Source organism: Gossypium hirsutum, chromosome D12 (assembly GCF_007990345.1).
Source record: "Gossypium hirsutum isolate 1008001.06 chromosome D12, Gossypium_hirsutum_v2.1, whole genome shotgun sequence".
In the NCBI taxonomy this organism is placed as follows: Eukaryota; Viridiplantae; Streptophyta; class Magnoliopsida; order Malvales; family Malvaceae; genus Gossypium; species Gossypium hirsutum.
Window position 1 is genome coordinate 1,059,080 of NC_053448.1, and position 25,581 is coordinate 1,084,660.

General features: G+C 35.1%; 3 protein-coding genes and 1 pseudogene across 6 annotated transcripts; 1 reads left to right on the forward strand and 3 right to left on the reverse strand.

Moving 5' to 3' along the window:
- Positions 1 to 293: 293 nt before the first annotated feature.
- Positions 294 to 2,704, reverse strand: LOC107936815 (zinc finger protein CONSTANS-LIKE 13). Its single transcript, XM_016869587.2, has 4 exons — positions 1,908 to 2,704; positions 1,501 to 1,671; positions 806 to 1,086; positions 294 to 690 (listed from the first exon to the last, which is right to left on the reverse strand). Exons 1-4 carry the CDS (start codon positions 2,421 to 2,423, stop codon positions 600 to 602), a joined length of 1,059 nt encoding a protein of 352 aa, XP_016725076.1. The 5' UTR covers positions 2,424 to 2,704; the 3' UTR covers positions 294 to 599.
- A 2,790-nt stretch (positions 2,705 to 5,494) lies between these two features.
- LOC107936813 (membrane-anchored ubiquitin-fold protein 3) lies at positions 5,495 to 8,874 on the reverse strand. Of its 4 annotated transcripts, none has more exons than XM_016869583.2 (5): positions 8,173 to 8,874; positions 7,635 to 7,772; positions 7,172 to 7,396; positions 6,474 to 6,644; positions 5,495 to 5,735 (listed from the first exon to the last, which is right to left on the reverse strand). In XM_016869583.2, exons 3-5 carry the CDS (start codon positions 7,302 to 7,304, stop codon positions 5,680 to 5,682), a joined length of 360 nt encoding a protein of 119 aa, XP_016725072.1. In that variant the 5' UTR covers positions 7,305 to 7,396; positions 7,635 to 7,772; positions 8,173 to 8,874; the 3' UTR covers positions 5,495 to 5,679. The 4 variants fall into 4 exon arrangements, with proteins under 4 accessions (XP_016725072.1, XP_016725074.1, XP_016725073.1 ...); XM_016869585.2 differs by having other exon boundaries at positions 7,635 to 7,733; positions 8,173 to 8,431; XM_016869584.2 differs by having other exon boundaries at positions 7,635 to 7,797; positions 8,173 to 8,431.
- Positions 8,875 to 12,898: 4,024 nt separating this feature from the next.
- LOC107936851 (glutaredoxin-C13) lies at positions 12,899 to 13,477 on the reverse strand. Its single transcript, XM_016869619.2, has one exon. It carries the CDS (start codon positions 13,395 to 13,397, stop codon positions 13,092 to 13,094), a length of 306 nt encoding a protein of 101 aa, XP_016725108.1. The 5' UTR covers positions 13,398 to 13,477; the 3' UTR covers positions 12,899 to 13,091.
- Positions 13,478 to 22,653: 9,176 nt separating this feature from the next.
- LOC107936850 (OVARIAN TUMOR DOMAIN-containing deubiquitinating enzyme 5-like) lies at positions 22,654 to 25,068 on the forward strand (annotated as a pseudogene).
- Positions 25,069 to 25,581: the final 513 nt, after the last annotated feature.

Consider the following 25,581-nt stretch of genomic DNA (forward strand, 5'->3'; position numbering starts at 1 on the left):
GACGGAATTTGTTTTATATGGTTGTTGGGGTCGTTGGTTTTGCATTTGGCTAATAGCACACGCCATATTCAACCTTCACAACAAGTCAAGGTTGATGAGCAGTTAAGAAGGTTGATGGGTAGTCATTAGGGGGCTATTAATGGTAGTGTCTAGTGTTGGTGAAATAGCAAAAAGTAGGTTCGGTGTCGTAATGAGTATTTAATGAACTTCCCAATGGTGTTAAATTTGTAGCCAAGCTGGTTGTAGAATCTCATTACAGTAAAAAATGGAATATTCTCAACATAGAACTCAAATTTCACTAACCATCGTTTTATTTTGCATGACATGATTGTAAAAAGTCCAAGATTCCAAATAAGGGCTTTCACTGCTGTGGCCAATAATCAGCATTTCAGTGCACAAACCATCAGCTTAAAGGTTAAAAAATAGCCTACATGATGTAATTATAGGTATTACAATTCAATATTTTACAAGAAACCTTGCATCTTACTAAGATTTTAGCTTCAAAGGAACAAAGAATGAACAAAGGAAAACATTATCTAGTTACAAAAATGATCCCTGCTCATAGCAATTCCAGTCTCAAAAGTAGTTCACCAGTAATCTCAATGCTCCAACTTCGCAAAACGTCCTTTAATTCTTGCCCTGCTTTCGGCTCTGACCTTTCTTGATTCGTACCTGATGTGCTTATCGAATCTGTCATGATTCAATGAAACATTGCTCAGCAAAATGCAGAAAGGAATATTTAATGTGTTAAAAGAACTTCCTGATCTATAATGTTTAATATGTACAAAACAAAGTCAAGCAATACCTCCTTGTTTTCCTTTTCTCCTTGTAGCGCGAGATCGCTGAGTCTCTTTCCTGGCTATTTAACTCGTGGACAGCGACCTTTGGAAGTGCTGACACGGTTCCAGCATCAATTTGATGTTGTTGGTTCCCAAGACTATCACTCACAGGTATAGTCCTACTTGAACCTAGATGTTTATCAGGAACCACAGCACATTCCTCAGTATGACCCCTTAATTCCGAGAAAGGCACAAAAACTTTGTCGGTCATCTCAACGTTGTCGCCGAAGAACCGTAGTGCACTTGACTGCATGAAGAGAAAAAAGATTAGCCCTCTATTTCTGGTAAACAAGCCAAAACTTTTAGATGCTCCACAAACACCAAAGAAATCTATTGGAAGCCATTCAAACCATATCAAAGGCTGTAATCTATCATCAACATAAACTGTAAGCCATATCAGACTTTACAGCCAAACAACAATATGCCTCTTTGCTGACCTAATTGTCAATTTAACCTCACCCAAATGACAACGAAGGCCAATAAACAAGCCTCTCAATTGTGCTACATATCCATGGCTAATTTGCAGCTGCTTCCGTTTCCAAAATAGCATCTAAAAGTGGTATATTTATCAATCAACATCCCATACAAAACTCAATGTATTATATTTCAAAAAGGATTATACAAATCTCTTGGAGAAAACAAGAAAAGGACATGCTCATACCTCATAAGCAGGAAATGAAATTGGAGCTGTATCATTTGTGCAACTTGTATGCACAGTTCCTGTCTGCAAATCATCAGTATTATCAAAGCTGAGGGTAGGTTCAGATTTTGCTAGTTCACGTAGTTGATGAAGTACTTCCTCTTTATGTTGTCCACAATTAGCATTACGATTCTGAATCAGAAAAAAACAAGGGTACAGTTATCCATGTTATTATGAACTTGAAGCCTCAATAAGCAGAACCCTAACGGGCATCAATGTCAAACAACTAATTCAAGACCTTTTCACAAGCATAGCAGTAGCATTCATAAAAAGGAACAACCTTTTTAGCTTCTTTACATGTCCTAGCCAACCAACATAGACCCAAAATAAATGCAAAAAAGGTGGAAAAGGTTCAGCTCGAAACCTACCTTGGGCAAAGGAAGAACATCAGTTGGCTTAAACCCATGATCAGAATCACTCGAAACAAGCAAATCATCAAAGCTAGAGATCACCGGATTTTCCCAGCTCAACAAATCCAACCACCCATCATCATATCCACAATCATCACCACCTTTCTTTTCACCCACATCCTCGATCCCAACAAAACTCACCAACTCATTCACCGAAGGACACCCAGTAAACCCTTCTATTGGCCTCCTATTATGCAACGAAGACGACGAAAACTTGTGGCTTTCCCAATCACAGTTGGAGCAAAACACCGATTGCTCTGTTTCGCAAAAGATGGAAGCAGGGGAACCATCACAAGCGTCACAGAGCTGTGACCGAGAGTGCTTAGAGAATAGTTGGTTAGCCGAGTGAACTTCCCTGTCACACGAAAAACATAGCTTGGCGGAGTCAGCTCTGCAATATAAAAGAGCTTTGGATTGGTTGCAATAATCACAGAGTCTCCCCTGTTTTTGGTTACTTCTTCTCTGATCAGTCATGTGTAATTGATATAGGTTGGGTTTTTTTAGGAAGGATTGGTTAAGAAGAAAAGAGAAGAATATATAGCATTTGAATGGCGCCAAGCTTTGGGTGCTTTGTCTGAAGAAAAATGGTGGAAATGGATAGAGGGGAGGGGTATAGAGTCTAGTAAGTTAAGGCTTTTCTTGGTGCGCAAGTTGTCTTTCAATGTGTTGTTGAATTTTTTGTTCTTTGCTCCTTTTTAATGGGAGAAAGTGATATTTATATTGTAGACATGTATACCCATAAATACTATTCGGTTTGGAAGTGACAGGCTGACAGCACAGGTTTTATTATATTATTATCAGTTATTCACGTAAAAGACCTTAAAAAATTTTGGCGTAAACTCAGCCAACATTATTGAATTATTAGTAGATTTATATTTTATTCATTTAACTTTTATAAATTATAAAATAGCCATTAAACTATTTAACCCTAGTTGAAGTATCATTTAAAATTTATTAGTCAGATATTTTTTAAAAATATTAATAGTTTAGTAATTTAAATAAAAAAATTTTAAATAGTTTAATGAATTAAATATAAATTTTCAAATAATTCAGCGAACATTTTGTAACATTTTAAAGTTTAGTAACCAAAATCTAAACTTACTGCTAATTTAATGACTTTGAGTGTAGTTTATCAAAAAATATTATACATAAAAGAATAAATATATGGTTAATCGAAAAACTTGTTGGCATTATCATGTTAGTTCAGATTTGATGTGATACATATTTAAAACATGTGAATTGAAATTTAAATATATATATATACTTGTCATATTAACAATTTAGATTTGACATTTAAAAAAATAATAATTTTCCTAAAACTTAATGAGTGCTTTTTTTCTTAAACATATTAGTTTCAAACTGTCATGTTTACCATTTGATCAATATGTTTTAAATATGTTACATGTCAAATTTGAACTGAATTTAATGCTCTTGTTGAAATGAATCAATTTGCTCAGTATCAAAATTTAAAAAAAATAACATTTCACCAAAACAAATTAAAAAAGATCAAATTTTGTTTACCAAATTTGGGAAATTATACACTACTTACAAAAGAAAAATATGGAAAATTTTGTAAAATCAAAGCATTCATGAAGTTGGAGGGAAAAAATTCCTTATAAAGAAGATATTGAATTAAGGAACAACTCCCAATGCCTTTTATATACATATAGTAGAACCATTACCTTAACCTTTTTTCCCATTCAATATATAATTATAGTGAAAATTTTTAAAATTATAAATTGTTCAATTTTTTTGTATTTTCCATCTATTTGGAATTTAATAATTTTATTTATATTTTTAAAATTTTAATTTCTCTATTTTTTTAATTTAAAAATTTAGGTTTATTTGTTAACATTGTTAGAATTCTTTGCTGTTGGTGTGACATTTTGAAAAAAAAATTGGTATCAACATAACAAAAAAAAAACATTATAAGGAACCAGTATTAAATAAAGAATTTTAACGGTGATAACAATTCTTAAAATTTCAAACATCATTTTAATTAGATTTAGACTAACTAATGGCATTATAAAAGTTGAGGCAACAAATTATATCAAATTTAAAGTATATATATTAAATCTCAAATTTAAACAAAATGTAAGAATCAAATTGAAATTTAACCATTCTTATAATCTAAAAAATAAACAGATTCATAATGTAAGGCTTTCATTATATATATATAGTTGTATAAATTATGAATGCATTTTCCTAAAATAAAAGCTAATTAAGAGGTCCAAAATTACAACAAAAGTCAAAATTCTATAATCAGAGTAAACTTCTTTAACTTCTTGTTTTATTATAATATTATCCTAAAGCTAATTTCTATTTACAAAAGAAAAGAAATAAATAAAAGGATTAATATAGCATTTAATATAAGTTTAATTTTTTAATATGACACTTGTGTTATTTATTGGTTCAATTTGATACTTATTTTTGACAAATGTTATATATTTTGATATTAAAAAATAACGGTATTAATACAATCTGATCATGGATATGATAAATTTTCATCAAATCAGCTCTAAAATTTAAATTAAACACTAAAAAATTAACATTGATATCTTTATATATTAAAATATATAACTTTTGTCAAATATAAATACCATATTAAATAAAAATAATAATGTCAAATTTAAGTACCAATTTATATATTTAAGCCTAATAAATTAATGAAAGCCAGATTCAATGAATGGTTTATGATAAGATTCGCACAACGAATTTCACGATTGATCACGAGAAATTGCTGTGAAGTATGTTGACTGATCAATTTGAGAAAAGTTAATATTGGATAAGGCTTAGGTCGATCAGTCGTATCAATGGCATACTTCATGCTAGAAAGTTTTGAGTTTAAAAAAGGACAAATCTCACATAATTCTAATGTGCAACTCGTGACTCATACTCAATAGTAGGTCCGACATCAACATTAATGATGGGGATTTATGTGCTAACAACAACCAACCCGACATGTCAAGTCTGTTGAATTTGAAAACTAAACTCAAGTTTTCCGTATCCAAATCCGATTCAATTTTGTCATATAGAAGGAGGTAATGACACCTACCTCACAATTCTAGCTTAAATCTAAAAATTTAACTCAATTAATCCGAATTCTTGAATTCAAATATGACCTAATTCAATGCTATTATAAAAAATCAACAACCTAAATTTAAAGATGACTCGAATTAAAAATTATCAAAACTTGAAATAATTCGAATAAGAAAATGATCAAAATTCAAAATGATCTAAACTTATAATGACTTGACCAGAAAAATCCAAGTCTCATACCTGAATGACTAGAAAAAAAATTCAAAATAACCCAAAGTTTAAACAACCCAAACACCCAAAATTTGTAAAGCCCGAATTGATCCGATAACCCGACTTGCTCAATTAATATATACTAGGCTGATTGCATGATTAACCAGCCCATCACTTCTAAAATTCTAAACCTTAACATGCTAGCTACTCAATAATGGAGCAATTAGTTATGGATACATAAAAAATGCCAAAAGGTAATTTGCTCAAACCTTGACATGACCATCTCTATCTGTCTCTGTCTGAAAATGCATTTGATTCATCTGTACAATCGTAGCTTTTACAAAATGTACTTCTGAATAGCCTAATTTTACTGATAAGAGGATGGTTACAGAACTCCGTAACCTGAGTAATCACAGTAACAAAGCAGCCACTATACAGATGATAAGTTGAAAAACTAGTGGGAAACATGTTTATGGATTAATTAAAGGATAACACACCGGCATGAATTCAGCTTCTGCATATCCTTCTTGCTCTTTTCTGCATGCAGAGCACCAAAACAAAAGGGCAAAACCAAGTGAAATTAGAGGAAGTTTAGAACTCATGACTTTTTTTCTTATCAAATTTTGATAATGGAACAAAGGAATTTAATTAGAATGCAAAAAGTATTCAACATGGTTAGATGAAATTCCATTGATGACAAACTGATGATGATAAAAGTTTATATTAACCAGGAATTGTTTTCAATTTTTAATTATGAACACAGCAACTAAAAGATTAAGATCAATAATGCATCCTTAAAGACAATTCAAAGTTAGAATCCTTTAACCTCCACTCCCCTTTAGGAAAAAAAACGACAACATAGATGTGGTGAGGGAAAAAGGCAAAAGGCAAAATAAGCCTTTGGGGCCTTGTTACTTAGGTGGGCAAGAAAACAAAACTTCAGCCTAACTCAGTTTCTTGCTTCTCCAGTAGCCTCACAACTACTTCATGAGGTTTATTAAAGGGATTGCTTTTTTATAGATTCCTTACTTAAAGTAGATAAATTAAAGAGATTCTTCATTTTGTTCCCCTTTTGTTTATTTATTTTCCTTGAGAAATATGTAACAATAAAGGGATTGGGGGGGGTGTTTAAATGACCAATATATGTACTATAGACTACATGTTATGAAGAAAATATAAACCTTTTGATTCTCGGTAATCTTAAATACCAACGAGATTTCATGAGATACAGTCTCCCAAACATTTTTCTTTTATAAGAAAGTGAACTTAACAAACCTGTTTTATTTTTTGCTATAGTGGGCTGCACCACCACGTGCATGGTGATAACACCAACAGGAAGGTCACCAAAGGTTATCCTGGAATCAGCGAGTGATTTGTTGTTTTCCAGAACTCTACCAGCATGTATGAGCTTCAAATCATTTATTGACTTTGGTATGACGGTTTTGTCTGAAAATACACAAAAGAATCCATTAACTCAGACAGCTGTTGCACGGGAGCAGCATCATCAAAGACATTTTAGATTCAAATTTGCTCCTTACGGACATGCCCCATATATGAGTTTGTAGACATGGCCAACATCACACCTTTTCTTCAAGCAGACCGGCATCATCAAATGAAAATAAAGGCCAATTCTGTTCACATGCATGAACACTGTGGCTAAACTATTTTCATTCAAATGAATATAAGCTATTACAATAATTTGTTTTTAAACATACCATGAAGCAATGTTATCACTATACTGAGACTAATCAATGATAATGCCAGCAACAGGAAACAGAGAAAAGAAACTCGCTAAAGTAGGGAGCAAGTGATCCTCAAACATGCTTAGTTCAAAAGTGATCAGATGAAAGATAGAAAGAAACATAAACAAAGACAATGAAACTGAGCACCAATGATGTTTAATCCAATTATGTAGATTTCGGAAAGGAATAAGTTAAGAGGAGGAAATATGTAAGCAGAAGCATATTAATAACCTTGTGGCCACTCAGCAACAATCTTTTGTTTAAGGGTTGCAACAGTCATAGAGGATGCGTAAGTACTATGTGCTATATCTGTTCCATCATAAATGCGGAACTTAAGCTCAATAAGCTCCTTGCCCTCAGCCATAGTAGTCTTTGTTCTCTATTTTCCAGCACACAGGTCGAATGTGATAGCAACCAAACAGTTTTAGTCTCAGAATTCAGTCTCCCTTCACCCACCTGCACAATAACTCCCCCGTCACATCGCTTAAAATTTAAACTTGCAATATTTCATAATCAGCTAAATTACCTATCCTAGTTTACCTAGGCAAACGCACAAAGAATTATACGTTATCAATGATATCAACTAGAAAGCGGAAAATGCAGAACTTGTTGTTACCTTTTTTTCTAAGATTGCTCTCGTACTCAAGTGGAGTTATGCATAAATCTAATTCAAATTGCAAAATATTAAACTAACCTCAATTAATCCTCGGCGAAGTTTGTTTAGTAAGAGTGCAAGTGAAACAACTTCAAGACAACGTCTCAAACAGAGTGAGCACTTCATATGTTCTGATAACTGATAAAGTTCCCGGTCAGTATCTCTCAACCAATGTTCCTTTAACAAAAATGCAGAACTCAACCTCAAAAAGAGAACAAAAATATTAATAAAATCTAAATATTCTGCTATCTTCTGATTGGAGAAGAAAATCGAAATCAACAACAAGGCTTCTATTAAATATCTAATTAGCTAACAAGAAAAGAGTAATTAAAACCTAATAGAAATTAATTCGGGTAAGATTTCCTTTTCATTTTCGTTTTATCAATTCAGAAAACTGAAATCACGACTAACATCACTTTTCCTTTTTTTTTTCCTATCTAATTGTTTCCGCTTTATTTTTATTTTTTCAATTTTTCTCACTCACCAAAGAATATGATAGAATCAAGGAAATTAATCGGAAATAATACATAAAAATAGGCAAAAAAAGTAATCAAGAAAGGAAATAGGAAAAAAAAACCTGAGCAAGAAGCCATTGATGAAAGATCGGCGAGATACAGATAGAATCGAATCGAGCAAAAGACTTTTTCTGGCCACACTGTCGGTGTTTGATCGAGAAAAAGAAGGGTGAGAAGTAGAAGTTTCCGTTCCTTTCTTTGGTAAATTAAAAAATAAAATTCATTTTAATTAATTTCCCCAAAATCTGTGATAAGATGTCGAAAATCGATATAAGATAGCATGGTGGATCCAATCCCCAAACTTATACTATTACCCCTTCTTTAAATCATTATCTTTTTTTTAAGTAATATTTCGGATTTAAATTTTAAAAATAAAAAAAATTAATCTATTTTAAAATTAGCTCAAATTTATCTCTTAAATTTTGAATTTAATCAACCAAAATAATTGTTTTTAAAAAGAAGGAACCTTTTTTTATCCTTAGGAGACAATATGTTAAAGCTCAAAATTTTTCCATTCTCTGTTTGCCATGTGGACTCAGAGATTTCTCGGAATGACTAATTTAACCTAACTTTACACTTGGCATTTAACAATTGGCTTCTTCTATAATTAAGGGGGATAACTATCCTTAGAGAAAAAGAGGTGGCCGTTACTGTTAGTTATTTTGCCTGAAGACCTGAAAACTTCAAAATTCATTCAACTTCTTAAAATTTCGTTTATTAGAAAAAAACATATTTTTATAGCAAAACAAATGGGCTGTGCAGCCAATTATATACATATAGTTTTTTCCTTATATATGTAGTAATTGAAATGTTTGGTCCATTAGTACAGCTTGGTCATTCCTGTAAAGCTAAGACAAAAGAGAGAAATATAATGCAGAAGATGGTGACTGTGACAACCACGATGCTATTGGTAGTTGTAACCCCACCAAGGCAAGTGAAAGTGGGTGGGCAGATCAAAGAGGGTGAAGTGGAGATGTCCATCATTGGTTGAGAGTCAAACTCGAGTATGGCATTATTGAAGGGTTAACTTTTTTAGAAGAAGTTTTTAAAATGTTAATTATTGGACAATCAATTGGTATTGTTAAAGTTAGTGTTTTTTGACGAGGGTTCTGTCTTTTGTACTCTATCATAAGACAACATAGCTCAAGTGGTATCATGATTGCAAGTAAATGACATATATGCCTCAAATTAATAGTTTGAGTCCCTGCATGCCCAAATGAATTCTATAATTACTACACACACTTGATACTGATACCTTTCCCATTGAATCTTATAGGTCCACCAACTGAGGTACTCTCCGCTTTGTGAACCAAGTCAACCGGGCTGCCACTCTTTGTATGCTAGCTCTCGACAGAGTACGGGAGACAAAACTCTCCACTTGGAGACAATACTTTCAGTTGCTAAAAGATTGATTGACTGCTTAATTTATTCTCAATGTAAAATTAGGCTTGAAGGCAACTTTTGAGGTAAATGGACTAGATTTGGAAGTTCAAAGTTAGAACAAGATGAACATGGGTTAAGGGGCATCGTACATGTGTTCCAAAACGTATCCTCATACTTAGTTAATAAAATGTGTAATCAGAGTAAAGAAACAAGAAAGCTTAAGCTAGTATAGTAAAGTTGAGAGTGTAGATATTGAAAAAGAAGATCTTACCATTCATTGGTTGATCGTCTAGTCATGTTTGCATGTTGCTTTGTCTAGTCACTAGTTACTCCAAGCTTTTTAACAAATTTGCTAATCCGTCTTAGAAACAAGGTTGTTGAAACTAGATCAAATTAGTAGGTTGGAATGACAAGATCACAACCGATCGAGAACACCAATCCAGAGTAAGGGAAAAAAACATGTTGACATGTGAACTTGTATGAACCAATTGAAATGAGATAAAAATTGATTGAAGTGATAATTAGAAGTGTTTTGTAATTTATAATTTTTAATAAATTATTTAATTAAAATCGGACCGGCAATCAAACTAATCAAATCGATTATTAGTGATCTAACTGGTTCGACCACTATTCCGATTCTGAAAATATTATGTAGAAGACAAGCTCAAACTAAGGGATTGGGCTGTATAAGATTAGATTTGTTTCTTTTGGACGGTAACCAGTTTCAAAGTTGGGCTTATAAGCTGGTACAACATATCTAACTATGTAGAAAAAAAGATTCAAAAACAGTGGAAAGGTTTGAGAGTCCCCCACACGGCATGATTAACAAGGCGGAGTATTAGAAAGTTGATGCGTTCCCAATGCTTTGTTTCCATTTACAATGGAGGAATCTGATTTACAATGGAGGAATCTGTTGAAGACACTATTGACAGCATAATTTATTATTATTATTTTTCTTTCATTTTCTTTCGTCTTTTGGATCCATTTAATAATATGCAATAATTAAAACATTTTATGAACATGTAAATGAACTATCTGTTCACTCAGGAAGATACCTTTTCCATATGTTATGCAAAGTGGGAGAATGGGGGGACCAGTCCCTATAAACCTAATTTCAGCTAAGGTTGCATACAACGAGGTTCAAATTGAATTAATTCTATTTATCAATTGGTCATTAAAATTAATTTGATTAAATATTTATCAATTGATTTAATTTAAAAACAATTAATTAATCGGAATTAATTATAAATAAATATTTTATATATAAAAGCCTAATAAAATAGATCCAAAAAGCTAATGGTAACATGTTATGGAGAAAAAGCAAAATAAAATTAAAATATGACAAAAACAAAAGCCATAACTCAAAAAATTGTTAGAAATTTTGTTTAATTTGAAAATTGATAGAACTAAATTCAATTAATTATTTTCATGAAAAGTATAATTCAATTAACGATTAAACATTTTAAACTTTCGATTAATTTAATTAATGATAGCTCAAATCAACTATTTAAACACCCTAATTTTAATGACTGAGGAACTTTGAGCTGATATTGTCCTAATCTTATAGCCTTCATGGTTAATATATATATGTGTATCTGTAAGGGGGACAATATAAAACAACAATCATCAAGTTCTCTTAAGGTGAGTTTGGATGGACGGTGCGTTTACTTACGGTTAGTGTAAAAATAACAGTGGCGGTGAGATTAAATACTGTAACGATACTGTAGCGTGAGACAAAAAGTAAGCTAAACGCACCGCACCGCACTGCACCGCATCACAATTGCCCATCCAAATCCACCCTTATTAACGCTTCAAAAATGTCACAATTCAAAGCCTATGGTTATAAGCCCTCCCTGTAAAATATACCAAAAAAAGAATTGTCCATCTTTTTCACCTTTAGAAAGAAGGGTGTTTACACATGTCAAGAATTTGTTTACAATACATTTCTGAAATAATTGAACCAATGCTGTAACTATTATTCCATTCATCCAATAAAGTAGAGGTGAGTGTTGGATCGAAATGAGTGAAAAGATTTTGAGTTAATCGAGTTAATGAGTCATATTTTATTATTCTAATTTGATTTGAATTTTATTTTTAAATCGAATCAAGTAAAGTGAAATTTGAGTCGAATCGAATCGAGTGAAATTATTTGAGTTAAAATTAGAAAAAGTAAACATATCAAATTAAAATCTTGTTACTGTATAACTAATTCCATATTGGAGCACATAAATTTGAAACCATATATATTTGAAAACTTTTTTAAGGCAAAAAAAAAACATCATTGATTAACTTATTTAGATTCCCAAAATTATTGTTTTAGAAATTTTTAAAATTTTTAACTTTTTTACATATTCTTTAGAATTTTTATTATAATTTTTAAAAAATATAAGTTTTAGAATTTTTAAAAATTATTTAGAATTTTTTTTTGTAATTTTTGTTGAGAGAGACCAATTTACTCATTTTCAAAATTGACAACGATCAAAGGGGTATTTACACCAATCTATTATTCGAATTATTTGAGTTATTCGAATTGTAAAATTAAACTTGATTCGAACTCGAATTACTTATTCCAGTTGACTCGAATAACTCAAATCAATTAACTTGAAATCCAAATTTTCTTTTAATTTTTTTAAAATCGAATCGAGTTCTGTTCACCCCTACAATTAAGTAACTTTTCTTTCCAAGACGTTAGCAATGTTGTCTCATTTGAGCTAAATAGAGCTCTGCTATTCAATGTGCTAAAGGTAAGGAATACATATATATATATATATATATATCACTTTTTACTTGTTAATGCCTAAGTCCAAAAAATTCGGAAGTGAAAACCATCTTTACAGTTTTGTTGTTTCGAAAAAGTTGCCTCGTAAAGAAAAATGGCCCTTACTATATATAATCAGAGTCCAATCTTTTACCAGTGGATGTAAAATCAAAGTAAACTAAACTAAAGAATAAAAAGGCAAAGGAATGTAATACCTTTCTTTATATGAGATAAAGTTTTCAGAATTTCTTTTTGCATGTGTGGAGGAATGTAATAGGGGTTTCCAAAGTTGAGGAACTCAATGAGAAACTTCTGGTATTTTGGGAGTTTTCTTTTTTGTCTATTTTCGGACAACCATTAGTGTTTGGTTTTTTTACATTCAGAACTTTACGTAACTCCTTGTCAATTGTTCATAGGATGCGACTATGGAAGGATTAATATATATCATGAGGGGGGCGGGGGGAATTTATGTAAAAAGCCAATCACTGAGGTGGTATAATTTGGTGGATGGACCATTAAAATAAAATAAAAAAAGATGACTTTTTGCATGGCATATTGCTTTTGCAGAAACCATACATCAAAGTTTATTCAAAAAGTTTTATGGGGTTCATAATTGAAACACACACACACCCACTCACAACCACAAATTATATTAAGTTAAACTTCATTAAGAAATAGGAAGTGATTACATGGTAGAGACTTGGGAGCTAATCCAAAGCTGTTACAGGTACACATAGAACATAGATGATTACATACAGAGTAATACAATCACAGCTCATGACTAGTATTGAGCCAATTTTATTCTTACAATGTGATATTTTTGAAGTTTTACTTTTTTATTTAACATAAAGTCTGATAAGGTTTCAGCATAGGTAAGAGCCCTCCACTTAGATGGAGGGACATAACTTCATTGGTGGAACCCACTAGCTTCCCACCAATGAAGATGGCTGGAACGGGACCATTACACCCTAACCTCTTGAGTGCTTTCTCCATTTCCCAGCCTTCAGGGTCTTGATCTATCTCATGAACCATAGGGGTTACCCTAAGCTCTTGGAATAGGATTTTGACCGCATAACACATGCAACATGAGCTCTTGCTGAATAGCACTACCCCTTTCTCTGAGGCCAAACTTGTCACCTTTTCCATGCTGAAAAATCCTGGTTCACAATGTTCTCTGTATTGAACACTGTTAGTAACAGGAGAAACTCCCTTGATTACCTGTAGATATTTCATGTTAAGAAATGGCTTAAAATTGGTAGTGGATTGTTGTTGTTGGTAGTGGGTTGTTGGTGGTAGTGGATTAGTGGATGGTTGTTGGTGTCCATTTTCAACCACAAATCTTTGCCAAAGTTTTGGACAATTATGTCCTTGAACTCTCTTATAAATAGAGAGGTTCATTAGCCATATTCATCATCCCAAACCAAGAGAGAGCAAAGCTTGTTCTTTGAAAGCTAGGATTTTAGCTTTCGGGTTTTCTATAGGGGTTGAGAGTTGTGAGGTTCTCGGGTTGTGTCTTGAGTGTAAAACACTTGTAATCTTCATCTTGTTATAGTGAAATTTCTTTTCGCCTCTGCCCGTGGACGTAGGCATTAAAGCCGAACCACGTAAATCCTTGTGTTCACTTTATTTTTCGTTCCGGTCAATTTACTTGTAGTCATATCGGAGTTCTCGAATCGATCCTTTCCGCAACAAATTGGTATCAGAGCGTAGTTGAAGGAGTGATAATATTTTCTGAATTGCCCTGTGACTGCAGCTTTGTCTGATCTTTCACATCAGGAAGAAAATATTATCATTCATTCAAAGGTTCCAAATTATGGCTACAAGTGTTTCATCGACTAAGTATGATGTCGAGAAATTTACCGGGAAAAATAGTTTCAGTTTATGGCGCATCAAGATGCGGGCAGTGCTGGTTCAACAAGGATTGCTAAAAGCATTGTCTGGTAAAGATAAATTACCAAGCACGCTTTCGGAAGAGCAAAAGGATGACATGCTAGAAAGAGCACATAGTGCTATTCTGCTATGTCTAGGAGATGAAGTGCTACGAGAAGTAGCGGATGAGAAAACCGCGTCCGGTTTGTGGCTCCGGTTAGAGAGCAAGTACATGACGAAGTCATTGACGAACCGGCTCTACCTCAAGCAAAGACTCTATGCCCTGAAGATGGAGGAAGGTACACCTGTTTCCCAGCACCTGGATAAATTCAATTCCATTATCATGGATTTGAATAATATCGATAACAAAATCGATGATGAGGACCAAGCAATAATTGTTTTGTGTTCTTTGCCTCCCTCGTATGAGAATTTTGTTGATACAATGATGTACGGTCGTGATGACCTGACTCTAGAGGAGGTGAAAAATGCCTTAAGTTCCAGTGAGTTGAGGAAGAAAATCACTGGTAAGGTGGTCGAAAACAATGAAGGCGAAGGCTTGGTTGCTCGAGGAAGATCCAAGGCAAAGGGTGGAAGTTCAAGTAAAAGCCATCCTAGATCGCAGTCCAAGAAGAGAATACAGTGCTACTACTGTAAGAAGTACGGGCACATGAAGGTAGATTGTCCGAAAAGGAAGGAGAAATCAGAATCACAGGAGCAACAAAATGATCGTGCGAATGTAGCTGATGCAGATTCTTCAAGTGATGCCGAGATCGTTCTTGCAGTATCCGACTCTTACGCTGGTGGGAGATGGATTCTTGATACGGGAGCTACATTTCATATAAGTACTTCGAAAGATGCATTCTCAACATACGAGAAGCATTCTGGTTCAGTACTAATGGGAAATGACCACGCATGTCAAGTCATGGGGATTGGCACAGTTCGTATAAAGATGTTTGACGGTATTGTTAGAACTCTAACTGATGTTCGGCACATTCCAGAAATGAAGAAAAATTTGATCTCTTTGAGTACGTTGGACAAGAAAGGCTTTCGGTACTCTGCTGAAGGTGGAGTTCTCAAGGTATTCTCGGGTGCTTTGACTGTGATACGTGGTAATTTGGAGCGGGGCCTTTACTTCCTCGATGGTTCCTCGGTTACAGGTGTTGCGGGAGTGTCATCATCAGATGATCTAGATTCTGACACCACGAAGTTATGGCATATGCGGCTCGGGCATATGAGCGAGAGAGGCTTATCGGTGCTAAGCAAACGAGGATTATTGTCTGGGCAGTGTACAGGAAAGTTGAATTTCTGTGAGCACTGCGTCTTCGGTAAGCAGACTCGGGTAAAGTTCAGCACTGGGATTCACAAGACAAAAGGCACAGTGGATTACTTCCATTCTGACCTTTGGGGGCCTTCTCCGACAATTTCTAAAGGTGGTTACAGATATCTGCTTACCTTTATCGATGATTACTCGAGAAAGGTTTGGGTGTATTTTCTGAAGAGCAAGTATGAGGTTCTCATCAACTTCAAGCAATTTAAAGCTTTGATCGAAAATCAAACAGGAAAGAAGATCAAGCGATTCCGGACGGATAATGGCTTGGAGTTTTGCTCAGGTGAATTCAATGAGTTCTGCAAAAATGAAGGAATAGTGAGACACCGCACTGTTCGTCGAACACCACAACAAAATGGAGTTGCAGAACGCATGAATAGAACTCTCTTGGAGCGAGCTCGTTGCATGCGATCAAATGCTGGGCTCGGTGAAGAATTTTGGGCTGAAGCTGTTAATACTGCTTGTTATTTGGTTAACAGATCTCCGTCAACAGCTATTGAGCTGAAGACTCCTGAGGAAGTATGGTCTGGTTCTCCTGCTGATTACTCTGGTTTAAGAGTGTTTGGCTGCCCTGCGTATGCTCATGTAAATGAGGGAAAACTCAAACCGAGGGCGAAGAAATGCATATTTCTTGGATACGGCCAAGGGGTGAAAGGATACAGGTTGTGGTGTCCTGATCCGGTTTCGTCCAAGTTCATCATCAGCAGAGATGTGACTTTTGATGAGTCATCCATGCTTCGATCCACCACAAATTCCCGGGAAAAGGAGGAGTCAGATAGAATGGGAGATCACGGTGTTGAGAAGCAGGTGGAGTGTCAGGTGGACGCTCCAATTCCTACGGAAGGTACTTCAGTCCAGGATGATCAAGTTGAGGTGCAAGATTCCGATGAAGATGAGTCACCTCAAGAAAAACCATATAGCATTGCCACTGGAAGAACGAAGAGACAAATCAAACCAAATCCGCGTTACGCTAATCTGGTGTCTTTCGCGCTCAGTGTGGCGGAGTCCATTGGTATAGAACCTTCCAGTTATAATGAGGCTGTCACGTGTGATGAGTCGGCACAGTGGGCAATTGCTATGAGTGAGGAGATAGAATCTCTTCACAAGAACCATACTTGGGAGTTGGTTAAGCCGCCAAGTAACCAGAAGATAGTTGGTTGCAAATGGGTCTTCAAGAAAAAGGAAGGCATCCTAGGGGTTGAAGCAACTAGATTCAAGGCACGATTGGTTGCTAAAGGCTTCACTCAGAAAGAGGGGATTGACTACAATGAAGTTTTCTCCCCAGTCGTAAAGCATTCTTCCATTCGTGTATTACTTGCCATGGTGGCCAAGTCTGATCTAGAACTTGAGCAGCTTGACGTAAAAACGGCGTTCTTGCATGGTGAGCTCGAGGAAACAATCTACATGCGTCAACCAGAGGGTTTTACAGTTCCTGGTAAAGAAGACCATGTCTGTCTATTAAAGAAGTCTTTATATGGATTGAAACAATCCCCAAGGCAGTGGTACAAGCGGTTTGATAGCTTCATGATTCAGCATGGTTACACAAGATGTGACTATGATGCTTGTGTCTATCATCGGAAGCTCTCAGATGGTTCGCACATTTATTTGTTGCTGTATGTTGATGACATGTTAATTGCTTCCAAAAACATGTCGGAAATCAACAAGTTAAAGTCGCAGTTGAGTGGTGAGTTCGAGATGAAGGATCTGGGTGCTGCCAAGAAAATTTTGGGCATGGATATTCACAGAGATCGCAAGGCGGGCAAGCTTCGTGTGTCGCAGAAGAACTACATTGAAAAGGTTCTTCAACGCTTCGGCATGGATAAAGCGAAAACTGTGAGTACTCCGTTGGCACCACATTTCAAACTCTCTGCAGAGTTGTCACCACAATCTGATGAAGAAAAGCAGCAAATGTCTCACATTCCATACTCGAGTGCAGTTGGAAGCGTGATGTATGCAATGGTTTGCACTCGTCCAGACATTTCACATGCAGTTAGTGTGGTCAGCAGATACATGAGTTGTCCTGGCAAGGAACACTGGCAGGCCGTGAAATGGATTCTCAGGTACTTGAGAGGTTCTGCAGATTTATGCTTGGTATATGATCAGAGTGACTGCACTAGCAGTGTCACGGGCTATGTGGACTCTGATTATGCTGGAGATCTGGACAAAAGAAGATCTCTGACGGGTTATGTTTTCACTTATTCTGGAGGAGCCATTAGTTGGAAAGCTGTGTTACAGTCTACCGTAGCCTTATCTACGACTGAGGCGGAATATATGGCGTTAGCAGAAGCAGTGAAAGAAGCATTGTGGATGAAAGGTCTAGTAAGCAGTTTGGGTTTACAACAGGATTTCACTGTTGTATTTTGCGATAGCCAGAGTGCCATACATCTGACTAAAAATCAGATGTTTCATGAACGGACCAAACACATTGATGTCAGATATCATTTTGTTCGGGAACATGTTACGCAAGGTGACATTGTTATCAGCAAGGTTGCTACCGAGAAGAATCCTGCAGATATGTTAACTAAGGTGATCCCTGCATATAAGTTCAAGCATTGCTTGGACTTGATAGGTATTCGGGATTGATTAGCGCCAGAGAGGCGTTTGGAAGAGGTGATCCAGTTCGAGGAATTCACTATGATGTTCAGCTTGGTAAATTTCAAGCCAAGGTGGAGATTTGTTAAGAAATGGCTTAAAATTGGTAGTGGATTGTTGTTGTTGGTAGTGGGTTGTTGGTGGTAGTGGATTAGTGGATGGTTGTTGGTGTCCATTTTCAACCACAAATCTTTGCCAAAGTTTTGGACAATTATGTCCTTGAACTCTCTTATAAATAGAGAGGTTCATTAGCCATATTCATCATCCCAAACCAAGAGAGAGCAAAGCTTGTTCTTTGAAAGCTAGGATTTTAGCTTTCGGGTTTTCTATAGGGGTTGAGAGTTGTGAGGTTCTCGGGTTGTGTCTTGAGTGTAAAACACTTGTAATCTTCATCTTGTTATAGTGAAATTTCTTTTCGCCTCTGCCCGTGGACGTAGGCATTAAAGCCGAACCACGTAAATCCTTGTGTTCACTTTATTTTTCGTTCCGGTCAATTTACTTGTAGTCATATCGGAGTTCTCGAATCGATCCTTTCCGCAACATTTCACTTAAATGTTAAAAGCACAGCATTCGAATCCGATTGTAATCGAAGGTTGGACTTTTAGAAGGTGAATTAAGAAAGAAATTAAAGAAGGGTTCAAAGGTTAAGGTTGTTGGAACTTAAGCTTCCATGCTAGAGTATTTATAGGGACTTATAGATGCTACTTTATGGGATGGCGGACTACCGTGTTTCCATTGGCTTAACAAGTTGGCTAATTCAAGTTTCTGCTATGTATTACTCAACTTAAAACATGTTCTGATATAATCACTTCTTTAAATAGATGGTTCAAGAGAAAAAAGAAAAAAAAACCCAAGTAGCAACAAGATTCATGTTAGCTTGATTCGGCGACCTACGTGTTTAGCCTACAAACCATATGTATTCCAACCTTTTTGGTAGATTTTATGGGATTTATACTTTCTAATTCCTATCAAAATGTAACAAAATTCTGAGGCTGGCAAGTCAATTTACACCAGATTCACAAAATCACTTCCCTTTGAATCCTTCTGCAGAAAAGATTACGAATGAGATCGCGAATGAGATCGCGAATGGTGATGTCCTTTTTTGTGCACTACAACTTGCAACGATTCTTCACACATGTGAGCATACACATAGGCTCACTTCACTTCATGCATAGCTCTGCTGCTCTTAAACATATAGCAACCCTTTGACATGCTCGAGTGAAGCCTGCGAATGACGAATGGTCATACGTGCAAATGACAACAACTCTTCCTTCATCACTGGTGGGGGCAGGATTCCCCATTCTCAGCTATCTTACTGCAAAGAATAAAGTAATTAGCTTTACAAGAAGTGCTCATTGTATAATCATCCATGAGTTAGGTACAGTTAAAGGTTACACGTTTGGAAAAAAACCCTGAATAAATAATTAACAAATGGTATATATATAAGTATCCATATGCCATCTAGGAACTTCCAAGCATGTTAAAATAAGTTTTCTATCCTTTAAGGTTTTAGATGGGGTGGAATAGAATGGAAGCATAAAAAAGTTCCAACATCACCTTTCTGTCTCTCAGATAAGTCCATATAGATATCAATTTGATAAAGAAATCATTAACTAAACTTGTTAATTGATACTGTCATGCCAAGTGTTTGTTCAATGGAGGTGACATGGCCAGAAAAGTCAAGAACCAACTAATTTGATATCTCTTTTAGTACTAATTAACACCTTAAAAAATGAAAAAAGGCACTGAAAACCTGCAATATCCTAGAGAAATTTCATCAGCTTGATGTTGCTTGTGCAATAGTTTACTCATAATGCATGTGATTACTTTTTGTAAGTGGGTGAGTTTTCTATTGGGAACATATTTGAGTACCAGAAAGAAGAGCCATGCATTTTGGATGTGGGAGCCTTTATTCTATATATTAGTTTAAAAATATTCTTCAGTGAGAGCTCCATGAACCACCGTGTGAACCTAAATTTGATTTTAAAAAAACCAGGAATTTATGTCTGTTTCTGATAGTATAGAATCCTACAAAGTTAAATGCATCATTATATTATCATATCCGTGGAAATGGAAACAGTATATCCATTAAACAGTAAGCATTTAAGATACTACATATCTACTAAGTGTCATTTTTATACACAATTTTATTCAAGGAACTGAACACATAGCAAAGCCCTTTATACAATATATCCCTTTCAACATGGAGGGATATTACAACCCTTCTGCAGATTATTGAGAGGAGGTCAGATTTACTTGGGGAGAAGTCTGCCAAGTGTTGTCTGGCTAACAAACCCTAAAGAGGTCCGGTATTGGTCCAGGTATTTGTGCTTAGTTTTATTCTCAGATTTCAGGGGGTTTACGGAGTGAGAGCGTCTCTACTCACTAAAAAAAATGTCAACATCTGTTTGGTGGGATTTGAACCTATGCCCTTATATGAAATTTATGGGTAAGATAGTACCATTCACCGAGGGCTGACGGACCCCTCAACCGGGACCGAGACACCGGGTCATACCCTAGCCCTTTTAAGCCAACTCTGCATCTCTCCCACTAGGGTCATGGTCCAGCTCATCAACTATAGGGCTAGCACCAAGCTCATAAGGAAGCGTGTTGATGGTATGGGTCACGCAACATCATGAGGTCTTAGTGAATATCACATATCATGTCTTCCATTGCTCTCATTGATTTTGTTGGACACAAATTCAGTCTGAAGAATTATAAGAAGTTACTAACAATGCAGATAAGTGGCAAAAGAAGCTGAAAAGAAGGTCTAACTGAAGTAAGCTTGAAAAAGAAAAGGTGAATAGGCAGACTAGGTAGAAGGGCCTTTAGTGTAGGAAGCTTATATGTGCTAAGGCTTGGCTGTGGTAAACTAGGAGATTTCATCATCTCTTATTTATAAGCACTAGGAAGAGAGAGAATCTATTATATAGAAAAATTTCAGCTTCAGGTTGTAGAATCACAAATAAAAATGAAAGATTATTACAAACTTAGATTTAAATGCAACAACGAAGATAAAAATAATTACACTTTTAAGGACTCTCTTTAAAATGATTTTAAGTTAAATGTTGAATATGATATCAAGTTATATATATATATTAAGTTTAGCACGTAATAAGTTATTTTATATTCACTTAAATGTTTATCTATAAATATTTTAAGTAGCATAAGAATTATGATAAATTCATAATATGACTGAAGAAAGTTGGTCACCCATTATCAAATTGACATTGTCTTAATTCACTGTGTTGTAAAATCTTTAAGTCATCTTAAAAAAATAACATTTGAGTGTCCATTTAAATGGATGGTGAAATTGATTCCGAAGTTATTGAAAACAATAATAATAAAATTAATTACTTTTGTGATAAGGTTGAATATTATAACATCAAGATTAAAATCAGAAGTTGTCTCGTAAAGTATTTTGATCCATTTCCTATAATGGACAAGGTGGGACAAATAGCCTATAAATTGTAGTTACCTTCAGGCTCGCGCATTCATTCTACTTTTCATGTATCTCAATTGAAGAAGTATGTGGGAGCAACGCCAGTCCAAGCTCAGTTTCCGCTAGTGGATGTTCATAGGGCCTTGCTTAAGGATCTAATTAGAGTTTTGGTTCATCGAGTTCCTTGTAGAACGGGCAAACACATTTCCTACAGATACCACTTAGGAACCATTGCAGCAACTACAGGCCACTTTTCCTCATTTCGATCCTTGAGGACAAAGATCCTTTTTGGAGAGCAGTATTTGTTACGGGGTTTATGGAATTAAGAAGATAAAACTAGGTTAAGTAAACGGTGCATTTAAGGAATGATTCGATGAAACAAAAAGCGTAGTGTTTTATGTCAGTTAAACGGTGGTATTGAATGGAAAAATTTTAGTTAATTGAGTTTTCAAATCTTATTTATCATCTTAATTTAATTTAAAATTTTTATAAATTAAATCGAGTGAAATGAAATTTGAATCAAATAGAATATATTTGTTTGAGTTAAATTTAAAAAATAACTTTGGTGTTGTTTATTTTTATGTATTTTTAAAAAAATATTTGTCTTTAAAATTTTGTTCCTGAATTTGTCATTATAAGGATTTTAATTTAGGGGTTTGAATGAACTGATGAACAAGAAGAAGAATAGAGAGTTTAATTTAAGGTTTTTGAAAAAAAAGAAGGAGAAGAATTGATTTACGGTTTAATTTAGGGGTTTTAAAAAAGAAAAAGAAATTTGGTATTTGAGAATCGGGAGTTTCAAGTTTGAATGGAGAAGTGAACATAGAATCTTGACTTTTGGGGAAATTGGGATGGCGCTTTGGGAAATTGGAAAAGTGGCAGATGGGCTTTTGAGGGGAAATAGGGTGGGTTTGGGCTTTGGAGTAAATGAGTATTGTAAAAAGATTTAGGTTCAAGGAGTGAGAAATATAAATTTAAAATTTAAAATTATATAATTTATATTGAGTTTATTTAAATTATTTAAATTTAAAATTTTAATTTAATTTAAAATTTTAAAAAAATGAATTAACTCGAATAATTCAATTCAAATAATTTAAAATTCAAAATCTTTTTCGAATATTTCGAGTGGAATGAATTTTACTGAAGTGGTTTGAGATTAACTGCTTGAGCTGTGAAGAGCTAACTAACTCCCCAAAGGTTATTTTCTACCAGAAACTGTTATCCAATTTGTTAAGCACAATTTCAGTAAACTTCCTATTTCTCTCGGTCGGTTCTTCTCCTCTCTTTCTCTATTTTCTCTGTCAATTTTCTCTTTCAGATTTCCAGTTTCATCAAAAGGTTTCTTCGTTACGCTAACTCTGCAGGATTCTTCTCTGCTAAGGTTAGCTTTTTCGCTGCACTTCGTTTATTATTCTAGAAAATTGAAGAAAACAAGAGAAATTATCAAAGGGAATCCTAATTGTATGTTTTATTTGCTTTGCTTTGTTTTTTTAGAACTAAGCTCCGATTCCTAGACACGATTGGCCAATTCTGAATATAATTTTCTAGTTTGAGGTTTTTTTTTATTACCGATGATTGGTAGGATTTACATGAGATTGGGATTTGAGTTTGCGTTAATTTACTGTTTGATTATAAAGTAAAAAGAAAAAAAAAGAGATTTCCATTGCCTGTTGCTGTTTAATTTCAGTTTAGTTCATGTTTGAACCAATAAATTGCTATCCTTTCTTTTTAGATGAGAATTGAATTTAGAGTTCTGTTTAATTTGTCTCTTTACTCAAATGTGAAACTTCATCAATAGAAACAATTATAAGAATCTTAGGAAAAATGCATGGATGTAGAGTCCTGGAAAGAAGTTGAGTATCTAATCATTTTTTTGAACTTGGTTTATCAAAGTAGATGTTATATGTTAAGGAATCTATAAGTTCATGTTTGCAAAAATGTCGGTTGTCTTCATAGATAGATAGGTAATCAATTTCGTTTTGTAAATAAAAGACTATTTAATCTGTTTTGCTGCATACTTGTGGCTTAGACAAACATAACCTGTTGTTTGATTTTAGCATGTTCTTTACATGTCACTATTAGTTCAAAGTGATCTGGATGTTCGTATTGTTTCTTGTATTTTGAAGTTCAAGGTTACCATTTCCTCTGTGTTATTGTCTACCAGGATCTTAGGCGTGCTCAAAATGGCAGATGTTCAAGACATAGATGGCAAACCATGTGAAGAAAAATTGCCCTCTACATCCCTAAAGCATGAAACTCGTGAAATGCTTTCGAGGCACAGGTAAATTCGATCACCATTAATTTATGTTTCAATTATTCCTATAGTCCTATCGATGGTTTTATGAAGTTGATTAATGTGGATGTTTCATTCTTTTCTTTTATATTTTAATCTAGTTAATTAATGTGGCTTGTATCGTTTTGCCAAAAAAAGAATTAGGCTTATATCCTGGCACAATGTATGGTTTAATAATAAAGTATATTTAGTTGTTATTATGAAATAAGGCCGATACGTGCATAAATATTACTATCCCCTGATTTGGCAAATGTATTTTGGACAAAAAACTGCAGTTTTCTTGCTAGGATTTTGCCCATTCCATGTTTAGTTGGAATTAGTTTTTCAAATAAAATACGATCTTTTTCTTTCTCTATAATACTTGTTTTATTCACCCTCTTCTGCAGGAAAGAGATCGCAACTGCAGAACAAGGAAATTGAACTGAAAAAGGCAGCAGCGAAGGGTAGGCTGAACAGAAGGCTAAAAAGAAGCAGGTGGAAGAAGAGATCTCTCAGCTATCTGCTAACCTAAAGGAAAAGCATGCTGAAGAGCTTGCTTCACTAGGCTTCAGTCATAATGGAAATGATAAAAGCAATACGGACAACTTGGTGAAGGCCATCGCTGGGGTGTCTGTTGCCCCTCAGCAGGGTCACCCAAACACCAGCAAAGGTGCAAAGAGACGAGAGAAAAGAGCTCAGCAAGAAGCGGCAAGAGAACAACGAATACAAGAAGAGCAGAGCAGCATCATGAGCGATAGAATGATTGAAGGTGAGAAATTTGAGAGAAAACTCAAACCTTTAGGATTCACAATCAAGGAAATAAAGCCAGACGGACACTGCCTCTACCGAGCTGTTGAAGATCAGCTGTCCCTTCAGTCAGGAGGCTCTTCTCCTTATGCATATCAAGAGCTACGGGAAATGGCAGCTGCTTATATGAGGAAACACGCGTCTGATTTCCTCCCGTTTTTCCTATCTGAAAATGCCATTGATGGAGATTCAGACGACTCACCTGCAGAGAAATTCGAGGACTATTGTAAAGAAGTGGAGTCAACTGCTGCATGGGGAGGACAGTTAGAGCTTGGAGCTTTAACCCGCTGTTTGAGAAAACATATCATGATATACTCTGGATCTTTTCCTGATGTGGAGATGGGGAAAGAGTACAAATCCGATGGAGGGTCCAGTTCATCAACTGGGACTATCCGGTTGTCATACCATAAGCATGCCTTTGGGCTTGGAGAGCACTATAATTCTGTTTAACCAGATTTGAACATACAAGTCTGATCAAGGAACAAGGAGCATCTTCTTTTTACCAAAAGTTGAAACTTGATTTTGATTGAAGATAGTTGATTTATTATCTGTCTTATTTTTGCATCAAGTTCGTCAATGAAGTAGTAGAAGATTTACTAGGACGGTCCCAGCATATAACACTGGAGGTTGAATATAAGACTTAACAGAAGGAAGGACAGCGGCCTAAGTTCTAATAAAAAAAAGCTGCTAATACTATGATTGGGAAATTAGGCCACATGCGTATCCATTTAAAAGCATGTACTATGACATGCGTATCCATTTAAAAGCATGTACTATGTTGGAAAATAAGGTAACCCCTGCATGTAATGAGCAAACAATGAGTGGTATGGCTGCCGCTCTCCCCCTCCCTAATGTTCCCTTCTGCCATCCTCGGAATCGCTAGACGAGATGTGATGGAGCTGCGATGTCTACGCACTAGATTTGTAAGTTTGGGGATGGGAGCCATATTCAATGGTGATCCTAACCTATGTTGTTTTTCCTTTTGATTCATGGTGGTTCTAGTACCTGCTTTTGGGGTTTT

Excerpts from the sequence above, each read along its gene's own strand:
- LOC107936851 (XM_016869619.2), bottom strand. The coding sequence starts at position 13,397 with ATGGAAAAGGTGACAAGTTTGGCCTCAGAGAAAGGGGTAGTGCTATTC.
- LOC107936813 (XM_016869583.2), bottom strand. The coding sequence starts at position 7,304 with ATGGCTGAGGGCAAGGAGCTTATTGAGCTTAAGTTCCGCATTTATGAT. Across the intron at positions 6,645-7,171 it reads TGTTGCTGAGTGGCCACAAG|ACAAAACCGTCATACCAAAG; the intron begins GTTATTAATATG and ends GTGTATTTTCAG. Across the intron at positions 5,736-6,473 it reads TATAGCAAAAAATAAAACAG|AAAAGAGCAAGAAGGATATG; the intron begins GTTTGTTAAGTT and ends CTCTGCATGCAG.
- LOC107936815 (XM_016869587.2), bottom strand. The coding sequence starts at position 2,423 with ATGACTGATCAGAGAAGAAGTAACCAAAAACAGGGGAGACTCTGTGAT. Across the intron at positions 1,672-1,907 it reads ATGTTCTTCCTTTGCCCAAG|AATCGTAATGCTAATTGTGG; the intron begins GTAGGTTTCGAG and ends TTTCTGATTCAG. Across the intron at positions 1,087-1,500 it reads TTTCATTTCCTGCTTATGAG|TCAAGTGCACTACGGTTCTT; the intron begins GTATGAGCATGT and ends CTCTTCATGCAG.